This window comes from Pipistrellus hanaki (assembly GCF_964339955.1).
Source record: "Pipistrellus hanaki genome assembly, chromosome: 14".
NCBI lineage: Eukaryota > Metazoa > Chordata > Mammalia > Chiroptera > Vespertilionidae > Pipistrellus > Pipistrellus hanaki.
The window spans coordinates 49,861,992-49,886,596 of record NC_140516.1 but is presented as its reverse complement, the minus strand read 5'-3'; the positions used below and the strand labels follow the sequence as shown (position 1 = coordinate 49,886,596).

The 24,605-nt window shown below is 41.6% G+C and overlaps 1 protein-coding gene across 3 annotated transcripts in view; it reads right to left on the bottom strand.

The window, feature by feature from the left end:
* Positions 1–24,605, bottom strand: part of INPP5F (inositol polyphosphate-5-phosphatase F) — a 45,440-nt gene that overhangs the window by 11,066 nt on the left and 9,769 nt on the right. For all 3 annotated transcript variants that reach the window (XM_084904423.1, XM_084904424.1, XM_084904425.1), the window contains exons 2-13: positions 18,302–18,382; positions 15,340–15,476; positions 12,723–12,851; positions 12,027–12,194; positions 11,858–11,914; positions 9,228–9,426; positions 8,558–8,737; positions 7,160–7,227; positions 4,785–4,909; positions 3,934–4,011; positions 2,913–3,033; positions 1,629–1,757 (exon numbers count right to left, since the gene is read on the bottom strand). In XM_084904423.1, the coding sequence (XP_084760549.1) occupies positions 1,629–1,757; positions 2,913–3,033; positions 3,934–4,011; positions 4,785–4,909; positions 7,160–7,227; positions 8,558–8,737; positions 9,228–9,426; positions 11,858–11,914; positions 12,027–12,194; positions 12,723–12,851; positions 15,340–15,476; positions 18,302–18,382 (1,472 nt within the window). The remainder of the gene's footprint in view (positions 1–1,628; positions 1,758–2,912; positions 3,034–3,933; positions 4,012–4,784; positions 4,910–7,159; positions 7,228–8,557; positions 8,738–9,227; positions 9,427–11,857; positions 11,915–12,026; positions 12,195–12,722; positions 12,852–15,339; positions 15,477–18,301; positions 18,383–24,605) is intronic.

Here is a 24,605-nt window from a genome sequence, read left to right as displayed (position 1 = left end):
GCTGTGGGTTTGTTATTATTTCCTTTAATATGTTGAGATACAATCCTTCTATACCCAGTTTGTTTAGAGTTTTTATCATAAAAGAATGTTGAATTTTGTCAAATGCTTTTTCTGCATCTATTAGATTATGATTTTTATCTTTCATTCTAATAGTGCATGATGTCCCATTTACTGATTTGTATATGTTGAATAATCCATCTGATAGATAAATTCAACTTTATTATGGTGTGTGATACTGTTACATTTATTTGTTAGTATTTTCTTGAGAATTTTTGCATCCACATTCATCAGGGAGAGTGCTCTATGGTTTCATTTCCTTGTAGAGATATCAGGGCCTCATAAAATGAGTTTGGGAATGTTCCCTCCTTTGCTGTGTTTTGGACAAACTTGAGAAACATTGGCATTAATTCTTTAAATGTTTGGTAGAATTCACTAGTGAAACCATCTGGTCCTGGGCTTTGTTGAGAGGTTTTTGCTTAATGATTCAATCTTCTTATTCTCTAGTCTGCTCAGATTTCCTGTTTCTTCATAAGTCAGTCTTGGTAGGTTGTATGGTTTCTAAGAATTTATTTCTTCTAAATTGTCCAATTTGTTCTCATATAATTGTTCAGTATAGCCCAGCGTTTTTCAACCGCTGTTCCGCGGCACACTAATGTTGCCTGGTGTGCCGTAGGTGCAGACAAGACAAGAATTTTATAATTTTTCACTGTTTTGTTTACTTAATATTTCATAATAAAGTAATTATAAAATACTTTCTTTGTGTTTATTTGATTCCTATTCAAGAGAATTACTTTATATATAGTCAATGTAGGCACAGAGTTAAATTTTTTAACATTTTCTAATGGTGGTGTGCCTCGTGATTTTTTTCATGAAACAAGTGTGCCTTTGCCCAAAAAAGGTTTAAAAACACTGGTATAGCCTCATGATTCTATGTATTGCTGTGGTTTCCTTTGATTGTTCAGGAGTGTTAATTTCCACATATTTGTGAATTTTTCAACTTTCCTCCTGTTAATGATTTCTAATTTCACACCACTATTATTAAAACAAAAACAAAAAACAACAAAGCACCCTGATAAAATTTGTCTTCTTGAACTTGTGGAGACTTTGTGGCCTAACGTGTGATCCTGGAAAATGTTCCATGTGCACGTAAGAATGTGTACTGTCCTATGAGAGAGGGCTTAAGTGACTTGCACAAGGTTACAGAGGAGTAAAAGGCAGGATGGGGAGACAAGTTTAGGAGGTAAATTTGTCATACTTGGACCAAATCCCATCAACAGACATGTTTTGTTTCGTCTACTTAGGTTTTAAAAACCAAGTGTTTCACACAATTCCAGATCGCCAACTCCCTCCAAAAAACCGTTAGACCCAGCAGCCCTGCGCCTCCATCCTCAGCAGGAAACCAACAGCGCCCTCCTGGGACCACATGTGCTCTTCCTTACGTCCACCCAGCTCCGTCTCTGATGGGCGCCTGCGGGAGCACCCAGCCCGGCCCCACAACAGCATGAGTGTGTGACCCCTGCTTAGCCAAACATGCCAGAGAGAAGTCAGCCACCGCCTGTGGCCGCATGCCTTTACCTCAAAAACAAAGACGCCCATCCCGGGCCACAGAATGACCCGCAGGCACTTACCTTCAGCGCGGCGGTGCCGGCGTACTGCCTGCTGATGGAGTCTCCGTTGTTGGCCCACATGATCTGGTAGATCCGATTGCATTTCACCGGCAGTGGCTGCTCTGGGGGCATCACACCTAATTTTTTCAGCTAAAATGTACACATTGGTGGATTAATTCCATATAAGCCAAGACTCCATGGCATAAAACATATACCGCAGAAAAAGGAATTATGTTCATACCCGATCGGGACCCTTACGTAAAAGAAATGGAGTTTTCAGCCCTGGCTGGCATGGTTAGTGTCAGCCGTGCACCAGAGGGTTACAGATTTGATTCCAAGTCAAGGGCACACACCTGGGTTGCAGGTTCGACTCCCTTCCCCCAACCCCACGTCGGGGCTCATGCAGGAGGCAACCAATCGACGTATCTCTCATCGAAGTTTCTATCTCTCTCCCTCTCTCTGTGAAATCAATAAAAATTAAGACCAAACAAAAACAAGAAACCATGCTAGGAATTTCCACCTCTGAACTCATCCCTCGGGTGTCGGGGGCCAAAGACCTAAAGCGGACGAGGGCGGTAGCGTGAGGCCTAGAGGAAGCTCGTGGGGCCTGAAGTAAGAGCTGGTTCTGTGGCCGAAGGAACCAGCCACCCCGGTGGCGGCACTGCTGTCAGGAAAATAACCAGGTGAAGCAGCTAGTCCCTTCCCCCTCCTCCAGCCTCATGATCTTCCTTCCGTGCCCGCTAGTGGCAGAGCCTGACACGAAGCCAGTCGAATAATGTGCTGACCCGCAGCTCCCAATACAGCAGAGAGGGGCTAGCGAGGAGGGAAAACAGAAGTGACCATACAGTGATGCCCGACAAAGTTTTAAATGTTGGCCTCACATTTTGAAATGCGTGCTTAAGAAAATACCACTTGTGCCTGGCCGGCTTGGCTCAGTGGATAAAGCATCGGCCTGCGAACTGAAGAGTCCTGGGTTCGATTGCAGCCAAGGGCACATGCCTGGGTTGTGGGCTCGATCCCCAGTGGGGGGTGTATGGGGGGCAGCCAATCAATGATTCTCTCATCATTGACATTTCTCTCTCTCTCTCCTTCACCCTACCTCTCTGAACTCAATAAAGAAATATATATTTTAAAAAACCACTTGGTTCAAGTTATTTCTAGTGGAGGTTGTGCTGTCCAGGTTTTAATGCAATGCAACAAGATGCTTTATGCCATGCATGTTCTAAAGAACAAAGATTTAAGTTACTTGTTTACACTTGGAAAAATTAAAAATGGACGTTTACAATCCAACAGATTCCGAATTACCTGCTGCTCCATGACCACCCGCGCGATGGCAGCTTGCACCACGTTGGTGCGGTCCAGGCAGTCCATGCAGTTAACTCGGAAAATCCCTTCTTGTTTACATATCACCCCAGCTTGATCAACCCTTTTTAAAACAGTACGGGATTATTTCACCACATGGAAGACTTTAACACGTTTTTCAAAACCAAAATTCCTTAAGGCACAGCAATCAGAACAGCAGCAATGGTTATCAGCTTCCTTGGAATAGCACCGTGTGCAGGCATTATTGAGTTGGATGTAGACACTGTTGATTTATACAGTAACTCAACAAGGAACACATTATTAGCCCCATTTTGGAAAGAAAACTGAGGGACAGAAAGTCACATGCCCCAAGTCACAGAAATACTAAGCAAAAAACTGACACGGGTTATGCTTTTCTGCACATTTAAGAGCAAAAAGCACTTCTAAACACCATCCTCCCCTCCTCTGTGACTCCAAGCAAACATGCATCTACATGAGCGTGAGCAGGATCCTACCCTTTACCACCTCGTACAGACATGCCGCCTGCCTGGCTAAGCCCATTTCTCTTGCCATCTGTGGCCTTCAAGTCTACTAGAAACTTCTGTCCGTTAAGCCAGTTTCTTCTTCCTTCTGTAATATGAGCAGCATCATCCTTCCCTGATAATTTTAAATGCTTGACAACTGAGACCAAGTCCCTGTAAGCCCTCCTTCCACATTAGGGATGGCAAGAACGAGGAGAAGGAAATGAGACTATGAAGTATTAGGAGGAATTAAAGAATAGTCCTCGGGCATTTCACGTCACTTTGCCCAACCACTTGACCCCTCTTCCCGGTTCAAAGCTACAATGCCCAATGCCTCCCCTCTCTTAACAGGGAGAATAGGAAACGGGAAGCAAAACTAGAAAAACAAAAATGCTCTCTCAGCTTGCTGCTATTATCTTAATGCTTGATGTTACTACACACATACACATGGCATCACCAACCAAAAGTTTGCTCAACTGATTTCTTATGAAATAAATACGTACCAACACCACTTCATGTCAAGAATAATGTCATAAATAGCATCTGTTAGTGTTTGAACATTCTCAAACTTCATTCCGCGGCTAAAATACAAGCCAAAAGAAAAAGAACAAGCTTTAACTTAAAATATAATATTTAAGATAGCCTGGAAAGTTAAAGTATTATTGTACTTTAAGTAAACGAGGTTAACACTACTATAATTTATAGAGACAATTACATAAATGTTTATAGCTAATCTGTAATGTGGAAGAAAATATACTTAAACATATACTGAAACATAAAGATAGCTAAAGCTTCTCTCCCTGTCACATTCTCAACACTGAGACAACTGGACCCACGTTAGAACCAGGGTCATGATAGAACCTTGCTTTCAAAATACACACAAGGTAAAGCGATCATCAAAATGGTTCACTAATTGTTGATTTCCCAGAGCAAATGCTAGTGCATTTACCCACTGAGAAAGAAGAGTCACTAGCGGAGTGTGAAAACGAGCCAGCAGGATGGTTTTTATGAAGGGGCTTCTGTTACCCTGCCAGGCTCAGGCTCATGCAGAAAGGAAGAGCTCCCGGAATTCTTTACTTGAACAAGAAAAGGAAAAAGTGAACTCTAAGTCTGCAAGTTATTTTGGAACGGAAAGAATATAAATATTTCAGGAACAACTAAGTTAAATTTTTCGCCGAAGTAATCTCCAGATGAAAATTAAAGCGAAGTAAACAAACAATACGCCTTCCTTTTCCAAGAATGAGAAGAAGTTCTTCTTCCCAAGAAAGAGAGACTCGGGTCCCTGGGGCAGCATCGTACCACAACACTGGAAATGATAAATAAATAAAAAACCTCGTCTCAGGAGGCGGCTCACCAGTGCTCGTGGAAGTCGAAGGAAACGTAAGTGAGGTGCGCGTTGTTAAAGAGCAACACCTGCTTCAGGTAAGCGTCCCCGATAATTTTCTCTCTTCCTGTTTGGTCTACCAAGTTAACGATAACCTGTAAGAATAAGGAGAAAAAATTCAGTTTAATCCGATGATAGAATTATAATGTGATTTATTTGGAATTATGTTTTAGAAATATTTTCTATCTATGCTTCAAAAATCCACTCAAGCATCAATCTTTATCCTATACATTAGATTTTCATTTGTTACATTTAGGTTTATGATAACTGCTTACATAAATGGCATTAATAGAAAATAGCAAACATTGAAAATATTTAGAAGACTTTTTAAAAATATTTTTTTTACTGATTTCAGAGAAGATGAAAGAGGGAGAGAAAGATAGAAACCATCAATGATGAGAGACAATCGTTGACCGGCTGCCTCCTGCTGAACCCCCACTGGGGATCGAGCCCACAACCCAGGCGTGTGCTCTGACTGGGAACCAAATTGTGACCTCTGGCTCATAGGTCTACGCTCAACCACTGAGTCGGTGGCAACAGATCAATGATTCTCTCTTATCAAGGCTACCCCTACCTTCTCTCTCTTTAAAAAAAAAAAATAAATAATAATAATATAATAATAAATATTTATAACATTTGTAATATTATTTATATTTATGATAAAGCTTCAAGAAATAAAATTCTAATAAATATTTACAAATTAGTCAAGTCAATTTTATCCATTTTAAAATTATCGTTAGTGCTTTTTAAGTCAAGTTTAAGACCCAAGGTCAAAAAATGTTCTAAGTTTTCCTTTAAAAAGTTTTGTTTAGCCGGGACCGGTTTGGCTCAGTGGATAGAGCGTCGGCCTGGGGACTGAAAGGTCCCGGGTTCGATTCCGGTCAAGGGCATGTACCTTGGTTGCGGGCGCATCTCCAGTGGGAGGTGTGCAAGAGGCAGCTGATCGATGATTCTCTCTCATCGATGTTTCTAACTCTCTATCCCTCTCTCTTCCTCTCTGTGAAAAATCAATAAAATATATTTAAAAAAAAAAAAAAAAAAAAAAAAAGTTTTGTTTAACTTTACACATTTAAATCCATGTCCACCTGGAACTGATTTTTGTATACAGTATATAGGATATCAGAAAGCAAAATTACTGAATTAACAGCAGAGCATATTTTATTTTCAATGATAGAACCATTCAAAATGGCTGTACCAACTTATGCTCCCTCTAACAATATGTGCAAGTTCTCATTTCCCACATTTCTGACTTCATCTCATCATCAAACTTTATAGGGTTTTTTTTTTTTAATTGTTTGGTTTTTATTTCCCTGCTAGGACTTTCTTTGGATTTGCACAAAATTTATATATTAATTTGGGAAGAACAGAAATCTATTGAATAGTGAGTCTTTCCTTCTAAGATTATTGTATTTTCTCTCCATTTACTCAGATTTCCTTTTGTGTTCTTCAGTAACTCTCCCCTGCCCCCGCCTCCACCACCTGTCATGGTATCTTTTTTGTATGCTTACAAGATTTAGGTTATTTCTTCCTATTTTATCTTTGTTGCTGTTAGAAAAATACATCCTATTGCATTACATATTCAGATTGGCTATTGCTAATGGATTAGTTATTGACAGTTCCAGCTCAATCCTGTATCTGAAATCTGGTCATCATATTGAATGTGTATTTCATCTAACAGCTTTTATCTGATTTTGGTTTATATGATCACATTCCTACATGACTGTATGAACATATAAGAAAGGTGGGCAAAGAAGAAATACTGAAAGATACATATCAAATTGTTATTTCCAGAGGTAGAACTAAGTTTATGGGTGGTAATGAAAGATACCTTTTACTTCTTACTCTACATACTTTTCAAATCATAATAATTGGTCTAGTCAATTGTATTGAAAAATAAAACTGATTTTAAAAATTAAAATTTTTAAAAATAATAAAAATGGTCTAAAATAGCTGACAATATTTCTTTAAAAATATTTATAGCCCTAACTGGTTTGGCTCAGTGGATAGAGCATCGGCCTGCAGACTGACAGTCCCAGGTTTGATTCCAGTCAAGGGCATTTACCATGGTTGCAGGAACATCCCCAGTAGGGGGTGAGCAGGAAGTAGCTGATTGATGTTTCTAACTCTCTATCCCTCTCCCTTCCTCTCTGTAAAAAAATCAATAAAATATATATTTAAAAATATTAAGAATATTCTTAGCTTACATGTGTTCTTTAACTTCATGAGAAATGCCATTTTGCTTAATTATGAATAGAACATTTTTTTTTTCATGAAATTTAAAAAATATATATACACAATCATTTCAAAATATAAAGGAACAGTTACTACGAGAGACCAAAGCCCACCTGTTTTTTGTAAATTTTCAGTTGTTCTTCGAAGTGGGCACAGAAATAGGCAACAGTTTCCTTTTCACCTACAAAGAAGTGATAAAAAATCCATTTTTCCTTCCTCTGTTTAAGAAAAAATTAGTGTCTATTCCATCTTTACTCAAACTTAAAAAAAAAAAAAAAAGAATTGACACCCCAAATGTAAGATTTTCTAAAATTAATTATTTTAAAATGACATGCTAAGCCAAAGATCTAATTTCTTCCCCCCTCCATAAGAGTAAATTTAAAACAAAGTACAAACTGAAATTATAACACTATTTGTACAGCCAGCCAACTTGTCAGAAAAGGTTTTACTGGTTTATAATTAAAAAAAAAATTCAATCAAGGATATTAAAAACTGAAGTTTTACCACATTCTCAGAAATATAAATTCAGTTTTGAGAGAAAAATATTTTGTAAACAATTTTTAAAAATTAACTGCCCTGGCTGGTTTGGCTCAGTGGATAGAGCACATGTGTCAAACACAAGGCCCGAGGGCCAAATCCAGCCCGCCAGGCCTTGCAATGTGGCCCTCACCGAGCTGTCATCACTGCACTCCTCTGTCAGTTTATGACATTGTCAGTTTATGACTGTTCAGTAAACCATTCGGCCCGCGATTTAGGCTGGATTTTAGATTTTGGCCCCTTCTCTGATTGAGTTCGACACCCCTAGGATAGAGTGTCAAACTGTGGATTGAAGGGTCCCAGGTTCAATTCCGGTCAAGGGCACATGCCCGGGTTGCGGGCTCAATCCCCAATTGGGGGGGGAGGGGATGTCGGAGGCAGCTAATGGATGATTCTCTCTCATCATTGATATTTCTCTCTCTCTCTCTCTCTCTTTCCTTCTCCCTTCCTCTCTGAAACCAATAAAAACATTTTTTTAAAAATCAACCTAATTCAGTAACCTAATTAGGCTGACGTGACTTAGCTATTCCAGTGTTAAAGTTAAATTACAAAAAGAAATTACCTTATCAATAATTTAAACAATAACAAACACTTCACAGTGAGGCATTTCAATAAAGGCATCTTGTATTATAGATGCTATCTTAAGATACTTCCTCCTTCTACAAATACTGGCTTCCTTTACCCTTTTCCAAAATTAAGCATCCAGCAAAGTATTCTTCAAAAAATCAAGAATTTAAAATGTATAATAAGCTGTTTTGCTCTATTGTTGGGGAATTTTTAATTGTTAAATTACTTAAATTGTCAACAACCATTATTGCTCTTAGTGTTTATAATCATTGCACTTAGTGTTTATAAATTTCATTGTATGAGTTATTGTTTTGAATAAAGCATCTGGCAAAGCAAATCCAAATCTATAAAGTACCTAATATCTATCTGATATCATCATTTGCAAACCAAATAAGGGGCATGCTTACTCTTGTCCAGCCGAGGTCTTGGGTTGTATCGATAGCCAACCTGGCTCCAAAAGACAGGCACAGAGCCTCGCGTTTGAATAAATGACAAGGTGTGGTTATGGACATGAATCAGCTGCTCAGTCTCCACATAGTTTGCAACATTTCCATTTTTATCCACCCCGCGTCGTTTATAGCGCATTCCTAAAACAAAGCAAAAAAAAAAAAAAGCAACATTAAAAAAAATGTAGTCTAACTAGATCATGCTTCTCTCTTTCAGGATAGCCTTAGGGATCTAATGTGCAACTGCCAGGCAGAACAGGATCAACTTATCCCAAGTCATGGTTTTTACAAACTGAAGCTCAGAGCTCCTATGCACTGAAAGGGAGGATTTTCCCAAAGGCCCTCGCCCTCAGGAAGGGTTTATTACAGTGACGGTCACGGTGATGGTTGTGGTGTCAGTGGGAACAATGTTATTTTAAAGCTCATCCCAGTGACTTTCTCCTCTTCCTTCTCCTTTTGTTAACTCTTCCCAGTTCACCTCTATCCAATGATTGGTTCCCAGTCACACTACACAGTGAGCACTGAAACGGACTGTGCTTCCAGAGCCATATGGCCATCGCATTTCAACGCCCCCCCCAGGACTTCCATTGGCCTGGATTTGATCTGCATGTGATTACAGCCCCACACACACCTGCTCTGTGCCGACTGCGACGAGAAATGAGAGCCACTAGGAACCGTGGGTGAATGTCATCTACGCAGGTGGACTCCTGGGGCGGGGTCTCTGGGCTGCTTTTCTCATCGTCCGAGGACTCGCTGTAATTTACCACAAGTTCTTCAATCTGCACAAAACCTTGGATAATGGGAATAATCCAGTAGTCCACATCTGGTGACTGAAAACAACAGGAACATCACGTTGTTTCTAAGCTGGACAGCACTGCTACCTTCTTAAACCCAAACAGGAGCCGGCACATATGTGTTAGCTCATTAGAAACTTCTTTAACCGTTTTCTCTGCTCACTGGAGAACACAAAGGAGTGGAGGGAGGAGTGCACGTGGAACAGAGAGCATTTCCTTTTCTTTATAACTAGAGGTCCAGAGCACAGGACGGGAGGGGGGGATCCTTCAACCCAGCCTGCACCCTCTCCAATCTGGGACCCCTCGAGGGATGTCCGACTGCCCTCTCACAATCCAGAACTGCTGGCTCCCAACTGCTTGCCTGCCTGCCTGCCTTCCTGATTGCCCTTAACTGATTCTGCCTGCCAGCATGATCAACCCCTAACCACTCCCCTGACAGCCTGATTGATGCTTAACTGCTCCCCTGCCAGCCTGATTGCCCCTAACTGCTCTCCCCTGAAGGCCTGGGTCCCCCACAACTGCCCTTCCCTGCATGCCTGGTTGCCCACAACTTCCCTCCTCTGCCAGCCTGGTCACCCCTAACTGCCCTCCCCTGCAGGCCTGATTGTCCCCAACTGCCCTCCCCTGCTGGCCATCTTATGGCAGCCATCTTTGACCACATGGGGGCAGCAATCTTGTATGTTGGAGTGACAGTCAATTTGCATATTACTCTTTTCTTAGGTAGGATAATCATTCAAAAGAGAACTGCCTGAGAGGGACCACACCATAGGAGCCAGACAGCAGGGTCCAAATTCAAGCTCCACCACTTACTAACTCACCCAGGTGAGTCACTGCACCTCACCAGTGCCTGGACATTCTGCTTTGAAAAACAGGAAAACTACTACCCTATAAGGTTGCTGTGAAGATTAGTGAGTAAAATGTAAAAGGTGCTTAGCAGAGTGCCTGCTTACAGTAACTATTAGCAATAGTAAAGGATAAACAGTAAAATATAAAAAGCTTCCCAAAGAGTTGTTCTTAGTCCCTCTTTCTCTCCTGTCTCCATAATCAGATCTAGCCCTGATCTCAGCATCAACTTCAAACCCTATTTTAGAACGTAACTACTCACACTAATCTCTTCTCGCATAACCACCCAGTCCAGGTCCTAGCTCACAGTGTTGTTTTATGGAGCCTGAAGATAGATCTTGGAAAAGTGCTTGAAAATAGTAAAAGGTTTTATTATTCTTATCATCATTCCCATTATTTGTATTTTTCCCCTTCTAGCAAAAAATGCAAAGCTCTTGACAGGAACAGAGAAATGTATGTTGCCAAATGCCACCTTTATTGCAAGTCATCGGTTTTAAATGGTAATACAAAATAACTCTGCAAAACATAGAGCTCCTATGTCAGCGAGCAAGACAGATTTTCACTACACACACACTTACTGCTAGCCCTGCCTCAGAGTTTTCGTGGTCACAGTTTCAGCATCATAAAGAGGTCAGAACTCTTTCTCGATTGAGACATGATAGATAGCTAGTGGTAGGCACTATCTACCTACTAACTCCCACCAAGGAAGAGAAATAGAAAAAAAGGAGAAAGGTTTGAAATTTTTAAAAAATAATATGCTTATTTAATCCTCACCCGAGGATGTGTTTGTTTATTAATTATTATTTTTTAGAGAAAGGAAGGAGTGAGGGAGAGGGAGAGAGACAGATAGAGAGATATCAATTGGTTGCCTCTTCTATATGTACCAACCAGGGATCGAACCCATAACCTAGGAATGTGCCATGACCAGGAATCAAACCTGAGACCTTTCTGTGTAGGTGACAGCACTCCAACCAACCGAACCACACTGGCCAGGACAAAAGGTTTGAGATTTTTGAAAGGCTAAGAACAAGATAATATATGATCCTAATCAACTATTTGCCCACTTTGCGTCCAAAACAGTAACTGGCACATAGTAGGTTTTCCACAAATAAATATCTGTTGATTGACTGAGTAAATTAATTAGTTGTCCTTGGACAGTCATCATTCTCCAGCATAATACGACAGAGTAAAGAAAGACGGTAATCACCAAATCTCAGTAACCTCATCATATTCCCTATCTTCCCAGATTCAAATACTGGCAATACTAGAATGTCCTTGGAGATCTGTCCAGATGAGGAAACAGGAAAGTTAAAAAATGTGGTATTATTCAAGGACAATTGGGCTTCACCATTTCCACTGGGTAAACAAACGACCTCTCTTATAGGAACTCTGAGGACATTCGTTCCCCAGTCTTCAGGGACTACTACCTATGGCAGCCCGCTAAAAAGGCAGGCCTGTGGCTGAGCAATGGCATTGTGAGCTGCCTTAAAATACCAAACGCCTTAGTTTTCCCTGGCTAACTGATTCCCATTCTATACAGAAAAACATTAGAGATTTTAAGACAATTTTAAAATATTTGCTTAACTATAATTATCTTAGAATATTTTAGAAAACAACTACTCACACCAATCTCAGTAAGATCTTGTATCATATATTTATTCCAAAAGAATCGATCATCAACCTGGAAAGGGTAGAGAATCAACATTTCAGAAACCTGTTGTTTGTTTCCCAGTAAAGCCAAACAAGTCCGTAAGCTGCCCGGAGGCAGACCCTGCCCTGAGCCCGAGAGGCACCTTCTGCCAGAGGGGCCGGGGGTCCCTCCCCGCAGCGCTCTGCCTCTGCACCGAGTTGGTCAGGTCGTAGGTCAAGCTGTAGTAAAAGGATTCCGAGTCCATGAACATCTTCAGCAGCTCTTCCAGTAATCTCCTTTCCAACTTCTCCTTTTCTTTACTCTCCTTAACCTGCAAAATACGAATCTCCCATCACCGCGGGAACGTAAGGTGGAGACAGCCTGTGGGTATACACGCCTTCCTGGGAAAGCAGTGAAGCCATCCCAGGACATCATAGACAGCGCTGGAATGTGACAGGTGGTTTGAAAGGGAGTTCCCTGGCAGGAAACTGCCCCTCAATTTTGACCTAATAAAAAATGAACTCCAAGCCCGCATCAGTTAAATTTTTTTTTCTTATTAAATCTTTATTGTTGAAAGTATTGCATATGTTCCTCCTTTTTTCCCCATTGACCCCTTCTAGCCCGCCCCCAACCCCGCCCCAGGCCTTCCCCACCCCACTGTCTGTGTCCTTGGGTTACGCAGATATGCGTACGTACAAGTTCTTTGGTTAGTCTCTTCTCACCCACCCGCCCTCCCTCGCATTCCCTCCGAGATTCCGAAGTCTGTTCTATGCATCTATGTTTCTGTATCAATTTTGTTCATTAGGTTCCACATGTGAGATCATGTGATACTTGTCTTTCTCTGACTGATTTTGCTTACTTTCTTTTTATTAGGAGCAGATACATTGGACTTAATATGCGTAAAGGTCTTCAGTAAAAACTTTGAGTCATCAGGGGATGGTATAATCTTCTCTGGTTTGTTAATTCCAAAATGATGCTTCTTACAGAGCTAAATAAGAGGGAGAGAGAAAGAATTCATTATTATTAATATCTGCTTGCTAAATGTTCGAGTGTGAGTACAGAAGTGGATGCTACCGCTCATGCACTGCGGTTCAAAGCAAACCTCAAGACTTAGAAAAACGACCAAGCAGACGACTGGTCATAGCAAACCCAGCGGTGCTCTCAGTGATTAGAAAGCTACAGCAGACGGCAGGCAAATAATATAGGACAGGATCTACTCAGGATTTAGGGATGGAAAATTCAGCTTAGGATCATAATTATAGTTAATATAACTGAGAAATAAAATGCCCCAGCTGAGGTTAATTACTGCTTTTAAAAATGGGCATCTAAAATTTTAAATATTGCAAAATGCACATTTTCTATGCTCCAAGGGCATTAATTCACAGCTGTCTGTGCTAAATATTCATTCATGCCAGTGAACTGAGCGTTCTGGTTTAGAACATGTCAAGAGTCTGCTCTCCTGGGAATCTCAAAAGCTGGACACGCCAACTGCCTCCTCTCCTCCTATCCTCACGCACTAACAAGACCAACAAAAACATACTCTTTGGGTCGAGATTAAATGTGAAGAAGCAGCAGGCAGGGGCTTCAGGAAATGTGAGGGCCAACTGGCAAAAGTAAGGAAGATGATGGATCCAAAGTCCAGAGGCCTATGGCCCCATTCAAACTACTGGTCTGTTTATGGCCCGTGAAGCCACTTCTCTCCAGGCCTAGCGCTATCTTCTTCATTTTTCTTTTTATTTACTGATTGGTTGTTTTAGAGCAAAAGGAAGGCAGGAGAGAGAGAAATATTGATGTGAGAGCAAAATACCCATTGGCTGCCTCCTGCACAACCGCAGGCAGGGATCCAGCCTGCAATCGGGCCCGTGCCCTGCCCGGGGAATCACAGCAGCAGCCTTTTGGTGCGTGGGAGACACCCACCAACTGAGCCACATGGTCAGTTTCTTTTGGTAATCTAACCTCTTTCTTTTGGTAATCTAATCTCTTCCTGGCCTTGGGCCCAATATCCCTTCTTATCAACAACTCCAAAACCCAAACAATTCTGAAACCTGAAATTCTGCTAGGATGTTTTAAATTACCACTCATTTACAATATGCCAAAATGTACCCTAAACTGACATGATGCTACCTCCCTTATAAATATATTCTGCTGATTGATTCTTTAAGAAATATTAATGTGTTGTATTGTGGAATAACACCTCAGACTCACAGGGCATACATAAAATACATGGAATAACCTCAATCACTGCCCACCCTCCAAAATCAAAACTTGAACTCTAAAACAAATACGGCCCCAAAGGTTCCAGATAACCACTGTGACCTGTATAGGGAAGCACAAACACTACACCATCTTCTCCAGAAGTCTATATCTCTACCTCTAACAACAGATTTTTCTAAATAGAAGTCTAAAATTACTTTGAACATAAACATTTTCGATGAATATTCTAGAATCCTCCACACAGTGACCTTTAGAAAACAGCACAGACCACTAACTTTCTAAAAAGGTTCCATGAAGCCCTCCCACCAAGTGTGGACAGAGAACATGACATCTGAGACCCTCTCCAGCCCTAGAGGCTCTGTTCAGACCGAGTTCTTGGGATCACAGCTCATCGTGGGAGCGTGGATCACCTTCCCTTTTCCAGAGGCCCAGCCAGGTCTGTGCGCGTGTGCGCGGGCCTTCACCACAGCCCTGACACACACGCTCTCACAAAGAAGACCCCGCCACAGCCCCACGGTGCTCCCCGATATTTTCTGTTACTCCACCAACTTATACTTCATCGTCAGGATCAAGAGCAGGTGTGGCTGCTGTCTCAGAAAATACAAACACATGATTTTTACTCTAAAACTTGGTATCTATCTATGTCCATCTGCAGCTAAAATTTTAAACAGATGTCTGATGGGAAACTAAATATGGGAAATGATGCAGTTATCTAGGAAGGCAATGAGATACAGCAAATACGATATGCAGACATGGAACATCAAGCCTATAAAACTTTAAAGGATTTTTTTCCCCAGAAGAAAGAGCACCTATGTTCTCATGTACTTGGACCCCACAGATTCTTCGTACCCTTGTCTAGATTTTTTTTTAATGACACACTGCTTTGAAAAACAGCCTGGCAGTTCCTTAAAAGATTAAACACAGAGTTACCACATGACGCAGCCATTTCATCACTAGGTATATACCCCAGAGAAAAGCAATGCCCGCCAACAATCTGGACATTAATGCTCACAGCACATGCCACTCCCCATCACCACCTCAACCAAGCAGCTCTGCCTGATGCATCTCATGTACTGGATTTCACCGATTTGGAAACAAAGTTCCCATTACTAAAATGGAGTTTGAAAACCATAAGATTAAATTATTTTAAAGATATTACCCATGTCTAACATTGTATGATTCTGGTCTATTAAGCCAAATCCTCATAATTGCCATTATATTCATATCACGTTTCCAAAAATTTTCCTCAGACAGTACCATACCTCTAGCTCAAGATCCTGAGGTTCCATTTCAGAAAGTGACAGCACAGCAATTTTGGTAACTTTACAGACTTCATGGTCTCCTGGAAGTTTGCCCACCAGTGCTTTCTGCCGAATTAAAATAAGCCACCATGGAAAATCTGAAACGGAAAAGTCATTATTAATGTCTAGTCTCTATAAAGTGCTACTCTCCTGGGAGGCTGGAGGTGAATAATCCACAACGAGCATCAGATATAACCCTTTAAAGAACACAACAAAATATAAAAATGGCCCTTAAATGTGTGAAAGGGTATTTAATCTCACTCATTCATTAGAGTAATGCCATTTTCACCCATCAGATAGGGGAAAATAAAAAAGTAAGATAATATTTTCTTCCAAATATAAATCAATTCTCATATTAGGAACAGTGCTTTGAAGATGTGCTTTTTTAGGCATTTCAATAAATGCAAGAGTTTGAAAGTTTATAATTCTTTATAAAGTAGGGTGAAATCTACTCCAAAGTTTCAAGCTTTTATAAGCCATTTCATTATTCATTATCATTAAACATTAACCAAGAACCTACCATGTGCTGGGAAGGCATGAATCAAGGTTACCAAGCACCTAACACACAATAAACCTAACACATAACAAAACACATAAAAACATAATATACTTTAGAATGTCACAATACATTTTATTGAATTAAAATAGATCCTTGCCCGGCCAGTGTGACTCAGTGGTTGACCATCAACCTGTGAAACATGAGGTTGCTCGTTCGATGCCTGGTCAGGGCACATTCCTGGGTTGCGGGCTCATCCCCAGTGTGCGGCGTGAAGGAGGCAGCCAATCAATGATGTTTCTCTCTCATCATTGTTCCTATCTATCTCCCTTTCTCTCTCTCTCTAAAAATCTCAATTAAAAATTTTTTAAGAAAATAGAAATCTGACAAAATGTAACACAAATGATCTCATCAGAGAAGAAATTTTGTAAATAGTAACTTTCCCGTTTCAAGGCGGCTTCCATGTTCTGGACTTTGAGGTCAGAACTCAGGCTCCAATTCTAGCTCCATCCCTAATTTCCGTGTGCGTGGCAGCACGATACTGAACTGCTCTGTGCAGTGGACCAGACTGCCTACTGCAGAGAGCAGCTGTGAGGATTAAATGACTTTTTTTTAATTAATATTTTATTGATTTTCTTACAGAGAGGAAGGGAGAGGGATAGAGAGTTAGAAACATCGATGAGAGAAACACCGATCAGGTGCCTCCTGCATCCCCCCCACTGAGGATGTGCCTGCAACCAAGGTACCGGTACATGCCCTTGACCGGAATCGAACCTGGGATCTTTCAGTCCGCAGGCCGACGCTCTATCCACTGAGCCAAACCAGTTTCGGCTAAATGACTTTTTAAATTCATATTATCATTGCTAACGCTCACGTTTACCAGACAGCACACCAAAGGCTCTCATTGAAACAGAGCGTTATGGAAAGGCAGTCCCTCCCGAGAGCCAGGCCTCCAGCAGAGGCCGAGCTCCGCAGGGGCTGCCAGGCTCCTGGCCCCCCTCTCCTGTGCCTTGAGGACGGGGTTTTCTAACGGCTTTGTAGAAAAGAATAAAGCAATGTTAGTGTCGCTCCATTCATCACTGAAACATGTAAAGTATTTCATGTCCTCAGTGTCACAGCAGGAAAGTCTCCGTGGACTGCAGAGGACTGAAATTACACACTTAACCCTGTGCACAATCCACCCCACATGTCAGCCACCGAGACATCTCCACTTCAAAGGAGAAGCAGGCAGATGGCAAGCACTGCTTTAATGAGAGCCCGCTGATGAACTGTCTGTGACTTAATCCCACTTGTAGTAATTCCCCTAATCACTACATCAAGAGCCTCTACTGCCAAATTAATCAAGGTTTTTGACAATTTTCAAACTATTTCTGAATCTATCGTGAAATATATACTTTTGCTTTTTATATTCCGTTATTTCTTACCCCAACAGAGCTTATCCTTGTCTTAATCTTCAAAATAATTTCAATTTAAAGCGCTTTTGTGATCCACTTAAAGTCTCCCGCCTACAGCATCTTCTCATGGATAGCTGTGTGAGGATACAGCTATTTCCCCAGCATCACACAGAAACCAGAGAACACAGCACACAGAGGAGAGAACGTGACGGCACCAGGGGAAGATGGCATCTCCAGCCAAGGAGAGGCCTCAGGAGAAACCAACCCTGATGCCACCTCATCTCCGCCTTCCAGCCTCCAGAACTGGGAGAAAATAAATGTGTGATTGCAGACAAACAAAATTTCCTCTGAACCCAGGGCACAGGTTTCTGTCCTTCCAAGACGGGGACCTTCCACCAATTTGTCTGCCCTGGACAGGGCCCCCGAAAAGGCCCACACTCCACACTAAGAAACCCACACTCTCCCCTGGCCAGTTAATTGGACCAGGAATGGACAGCTGACCCAAAGCCAACAACAGCCCTGGTCGGCCACCTGCCTACCTCTCTAGCCTTATTCCTACTCTCCTCTCCTTGGAAATCAGTGCAGTTGGGAGGATATCTTTCCATCAGAGCACCTACCATCATTATCAAATAATTATACTTTTTTTTTTGGTGATTATTCTCCGATGTCTGTTTTCTCTCCCAAACTATAAGCTCCATGAGGGTGGGAATGGGTCAGGTTTTGCTCACTACTGCGTTCTGCCAACTAGCATGATTCCTGGCACATGCTAGGCGTTTGAGAAGTGCTGTGTTTTAAGAGAAAGAAAGGAAGAAAAAAAAAGAGGAAGAAAGGGTTGTAAATATTATACCTCCCTTTTCTCTAAAGTTTTATTTTTATTTCATGAAACTTATACGGCAACATACCCACTTTGAACAGACTCAAAATTAAGGCAAAGGAATCAAAGCCATAACAGAATCTACATTTATCCTCAGAGAAGAAAATGTCAAAATGCCACAATAAGTTTGACAAGTTTACGGAGTTTACAGAAACATACCTGAATGAAGCTGGATTTTCCCAATCACACCTTCTACCAAGCCCAAGCAAATGGGATTCCAGGCGAGAAGTAGATCAGTAGCTAAAATAAAATAAGAAGCAATCAGGAGAAAATAGTCATCAGAAAACAAATTAAAACAGTATAGTAAAATATGACCAATGTCCAAGGACAGTGGTTATGGACACCCAGAACTGAATACATTACCATCAAGCCATTTTTTAAAAAGCGTTCAATCAAAGCCTGAATAAGCTTCTGTCAAAGGGCAGTTTGGGGAAAGAACTGTCAGAGGGAGGCAGCACTCTGGCGCCCTGCAGTGGGGGGAAGGGGCTGGTGCACTACAAGACAACAGAGACGCCGGCAGTCCTATTGTCACAGCTAGTCCCAAATCCAGAGACAACGCTGAGAAACCGCCATATAGATGCCCAGTTACTGGATCCCAGTCTGGAGATACCCTTTCCCCAAGAATCTCACACCAAGCAAAGAAATCCAGACAGCCAGTGCTCTCTTATGGGACTTCTAGGGCAAAAATAACAGGAACAAGTATCGAGTGCCTGGTGTGAGGCAGGCATCCCGGTCAGGCTTCCTCATCTGAGCCACAAACAAACCATGATGTGTCTGACTGTTTTCTCAATTCTCCCAAATAACTTGTGCCAATCTAGACACATAGAGAGAAGTTAATTCATTAAGTCTGAGGACATTAGGGCTTCATTCTCTTGTGGAACCCAGATGGCAACATGGACATAAATGTAACATTAATGGTAGTTCAATAGGTTGCAGGTTCAATCCCTGGCCCCGGTTGTGGTGTTTGCAGGAGGCAACAACCAATGGCTGTGTCTCTCTCATGGATGTTCCTTTTCTTTCTTTCTCTCTCCCTCCCACTCCCTCCTTCTACCTCTTCCTTCCCTCCATTCCGTCTCCACTCTCTACCCCTCCTTCTCCGCTTCCCCCCTCTCCCTTCCCCTCTCCCTCTCCCTCTTTCCTTCCTTCCACTCTCTAAAAATCAATGGGAAAAATATCCTCAGGTGAGGATTAAAAACTAGAAAAAACTAAAACAATTACCAAGTTTTGTGGTATAAAGACTAAAAATAATAGTTCCTGATAATATTTGAGGTTCAAAAAGAGAACCAGTTAAACCCATTAAGACTGAATTCATGGTGGGATGATCAAGGACAAATGTCTAGATGTAAGAACCAGAGATTTGAAAGGAGGAAAAGAAAACAGAAGATGATGACAGTAAAATTCCAGGTGAAAAAGTTAACCTTTGAAAAGGAAGGATACCACTTTTTCTAAGTCTAGAAGCAAAGATGAAAGACTAAATATAGAAATGGAGAAGAAGAGCAGATGATGTGTTGGATGGCCTTGACCCAGTAAAAATAGGAGTCAAAGTCAGCTTTGCTAGAGGAACAGAGAGGCAGCAGAGGCTTGGTGCGAAGGACTTCAGAAAGTCAATCTGTAAATGTTCTATGTGTGTACAAAAGCATGCATATGTTTAACTTAGTGTTTTCAAGGAAAAGGGCTATCAATCCATGAGTGGATCATGAAATCAATTTTGTATGAAATTAGTATTGACAGCAATACAACAGAATAGAACAGAAAACTGAATGCACCATGAAAAACTGCACCATGTAGGAAAATATCTTATGAAATTCTGTTTCTGGTACATACATATGTGTTCAACAGATCATGATTTTTAAAGTATTTCTTACTGTGGATGTGAAATATTTGAACACACTATTTAACTTTGGGGTTAGGGCTCATTATATCAACTTTGTTGATTATTTTGTTCAACTTCTCTATGCATTTGCTAATTTCTTTGACTGCTAAACCAATAGGTTTTAAGAGCGGACTTTTTCCTTTTTCCTTTTTTTAAAAACTCTCATGCTTTGTGTTTTTTTTCCATTTTTCCTTCTTAAGTTTTGCTTTACTCTTGAGGCTATGTTCAGGATTACTGTATCTTCCTGGTGAACTGCTCTATCAGGATGTGAGAACTGCCTTTATTTCAAATACTGTTCTTTGCCCCAAAGTCTAGCTTGCCTACCGTATTAGCGGTATTGTGAGGGAAATACATTCGGTATAAAAAGGGATAAACATGAACACTGCTGATCCAATTGTATTGCTTCTGCTGTTCCCCGCAGCTTTAGAAACTAAGTCCGAATTCCTTGGAAGGGCCAGTAAGCCCCCGTGTGGGCGGGGCCTGTGCCCTCCTCCTGCCTCCCACCCCCAGCACGGGGTCTCCCTGCGGCCGTCCAGAAGCAGCACACGGCTCAGTGTGGAATGCTGCTCCCCACCCACTCTGCCTGCTCTTCATTCCAGACTCAGGGCAAGGGTCACTGGTGTTCCCGGCACATTCCCCTCTCCACCCTCCTCCAGAACAGAGCGGATCTCTTCTGTGACTCCCTGACCCTTGCTCAGGCTTCCATCACAGCAACGTATTTTGGTTTGACCCGTTTGTCTCGGACTGAGAGGAAACTCATCGGGAGCAGGAAGCTCCTAAGACCTACCCTCAGGCTCCAAACGCTGAGTAGACAAATGGACGTCTGACACTGAAAGGAGTGGAAGCTAAAGTCAGAGACTGCGAATGGTGTGAGAAGGGCTTACTATTTAAAGTGGCAAAGCTAATGTCCTCTGTTCTAGTTCAGATAAAAGCCTCAGGCCTAGCGGACACAAAGGGACTGCCCAGTGCCACATAGCTTGTCAAAATCAAAACGCCAGTTCCCGTTCCCAGCCCAGGGCTCTTTCTAGCATACACGGAACTCCCTAAGTTTCCCTACCAAATGTTCTCACTCTCATTTCTGTATGGACTTTCAGCTCACCATCGTTCCAGCTGCACTTCTGGGTGATGTCCAAAATGCTTTTCTTCCGCACAGAGTCCTACTGATTCTTTCCCCTCACCATCGATGAGTGTGTCACTTCTCTCCATCCCATGCCACTATCCTTGCCCAGGGTCTAGACCTCCCCCATCTGGATCATTAAACAGCTCTTGTCTGCTCTATAGCTAGCAGGCTGCTTCATACATACAAGGTATTTAAGTATGCATTGAAGGTAATGAGAGCTCCGGACAGTTTGGTTATGCAGGACCCTAACGGAAGAGGCAGGGAGCTGCCAGAACAAGGCTGAAGAGCTACACAGGGGCCCACTCAGGAGGACGACAGACAGTGAGGTCAGGCTGTTTCCTCCAGACAGGGCAGATTGGCATTTGAGATTGAACATCAGGCCAGTGTGTAGAGGATGAACATGAGAGGGCAGGCACAGAGCCAGAGATCCAGATAAGCTTGTGCCCAAGGAGAACCTCAACTGACTCGGGAACTGGGAGCCGGACAGAGTCTAGAGGCGCAGGCATGATGTGGGCACAGCCTGAGTACGGTGTCCAGTAGAGTCCTGACTCTGCTATAGTCTCTGAGGACCTCGCAGCTTCCATTTCCTCTTGTGTAAAGGGAAATTTCAACTAACTTACAGGGTTTTTTATAAGGATCAAATGAGAGAGTTATATGAAAGTGTCCAGCACCATGTCTGGCACATAAATGTTCGGTTACTTTTAGCTCAAGTTGGGAAATGTACATGCATTTAAAATTCCAGGTTCTTACCACTCAGAAAATTTCTCCATAGATTTTTATTTCAAGGGTCTACGTTCAGCTTTAAAAAAAAGAAAGGAAGAAAGAAAAAAAGAAAGAAAGAAAGAAAGAAAGAAAGAAAGAAAGAAAGAAAAAGAAAAACAATTTTTTTACTTATTAAATCTTATGGTAAGGCCATAATTCCTGAAAGCCTCCTCAAAGTAAATTTTTTAATAAAAATCTCAATATCTAGATATGTCCCCCAAATTGTTTCCTCTAATGTGAAACAGATCCACGGCTCTGATGCAGCTCAAAACTAGGCACCCAGCCATCCAGGTCAGGTTCAGATCCAAATGGCAAACCAAGCATGACAGCCAGCTTCCTCCCCGCTAAACCCTCCACGGGGGGGGGGGGGCTAGAAGTACAGGCTAACGGAGGTAAGATTATGCCTGAGAAAAGACATGGATATTGGTAAATTTTAGTTATGTATGTGAAAATAAATACTGGGTCTTAAGAAACCATAGAAGAATATAAGTAGAATATGTAACTTCCAATCATCAATAGAGAGGCACCTAACAAATATTTGAGATATCCAATGGAAGACAGGAAAAGGTGATAGAATAAAAAGAAAAAGCACAATAAATGGAAAACAAGAATAGAAATAACTCCTAATATATTAAAATAAATGTAAAGTTTAAACTAACCAATTAAAAAGACACACTATTATTAAGTCTCAACCCCTCTATCAGTTTATTTAATTCTATGCCTATTTTGTTTACTACTATATACCTGAGGTCTAGGACAGTATTTGATGCATATCAGGCATTCAGTCAATAGATATTAAACCAAATGAATCAATAAATGAGTAAAAGTAAGCATGAAAAATGGACTTCTACCAATTGCTTATTTTCACTGACTTTTAATAGGGCTACCAACTTAAATTGTTGTTGTTTTTAAAAATGCTATACAAGCTTTTTAAATAAAAAACATTTATCTCTCAATAAATATAATAAATGATGAGCCTGTTTCACAATGAAAGCTTACCTAAACATTCGGGGAAATGATCTTAAATTCTCGAGCTGTTGCCCGTGGTTTCTCATACCAATATAGAGACAGGAGACACAAGACAACAGAGGACAACAGAGGAAGGCCTGGAGCAGCAATATAACTGGCCCGAGAAAAGAGGCTCAGTGCATCTTTGTGAACTGATGTGCCTTTGCTGCCCAGTACAGTGCCTGGGGCAGATAGGTACTTCAAAATGTGTGTGTGTGTGTGTGTTTTTAAACCTCACCCAAGGGTATGTTTACTGATTTTAGAGGAGAGGGAGAGAGAGAATTAGAGAATCACTGATGTGAGAGAGAAACATCAGTTGGTTGCCTCCCACACCTGTTCCAACCAGGGATCAACCTGGGTATGTTCCCTGACCAGGAATCAAACCCACGACCTTTTTTGGCATATGGGACAACGTTCCAACCAACTAGCCACCCAACCAGGGCTGTGTGCACCCCCTCCCCCAATCTGTTACTCTTTGAAAAGGAAGCAGAATCAGCATTAGTAGATTCTGTAAGGAGGAAATCTGTAAAGGATATTAGTCTAAGCATATGTAGCAAGCACACTTAGTAATGCACACTATCACTACTCAGGAGGCAGAAGGCGTTGGAATGGCAAAGAAAATGGCCAGTGGGCTTATACTGTCCTTCCGCAAAGAACAGCCATGTAATCGATCTGCTTCAACAAGCATATTGCTCTCTAATCTTCCCTTCAAAAAGTAGACTCCAATGTGGCAGATAAATTCAAAAGACAAATGTTTGAAATTTGCAAGCAGGTTTTAAAATTTAGGATTAGCAAAGTCATCTAGTAAAGAGGAAAGTTGCTTACAAATTACAAAAGTATAGCATTTTACAAACAATGCCAACTTTTAATTAGTGAAATAAAGCAATATGCACTAAAAGGTATAAATATTTTGTTAAACGCTCAATTGTTTGACCAAATGAACACCTCCAGGTTCACGGGCAGCACAGGGCTTGTTTTCATAGGCCCTCCTCTTCCTGGTGCACAGAAACAAGTGATAAGTGCTGGGTGCCTGCAGAGAGTATGAGTCACTCATTCCAAAAGCCAGAGTGAAGGCACTCCCTCAGCCCAGGAACCAGCCTGTGTTTTTCACAACTGCTGGAGTTCCCGGGCAGTTGCGTTTGTTTTAGAAAGAAAGAAAAAAAGTACCAAGGTATGCATAATAATCAGACCCAAGTTTCATTTCCTGCTAAAGACAATGGATATTATTGGTATGAAAAGATAATCACTAAAGTCAGACAGATGGGTAAAAGGGTTCTAAAATGAAAAACTGCAAGTTCCCATTGCTAGCTCTTCCATGCTTCAACTCTCAGAATTTAATTTGGCCAGGAAAACAGATGAAGTTGATTCAGGAGCCATCTTAAAAATGCAAAATTGGACACATTTCTTTGAACTCTAATGGTGGTGATTTTCTGGCACGCAGCAAGTTAAAGAGCTAATCCAACTCAGAAGTTGTAGCAGCTGGTGATTGCCAGTGTGAACTCCAAATCAGTGGTTCTCATTCTGGCTGTTCATGGTCATCATCTGGCAGCCCCACCCCTCAGCAAGCCTGACTTCAGTTGGCTGGAGGGGGCCCTGACGTAGGTGTTTTAAAGCTCCTCCAGGTAATTATAAGGTCCAGCCGGGGAGAATCCCAGCAGCCTCCCCTATCCACAGGGTGGAGTGGCGCAGTGGGTGCTGAC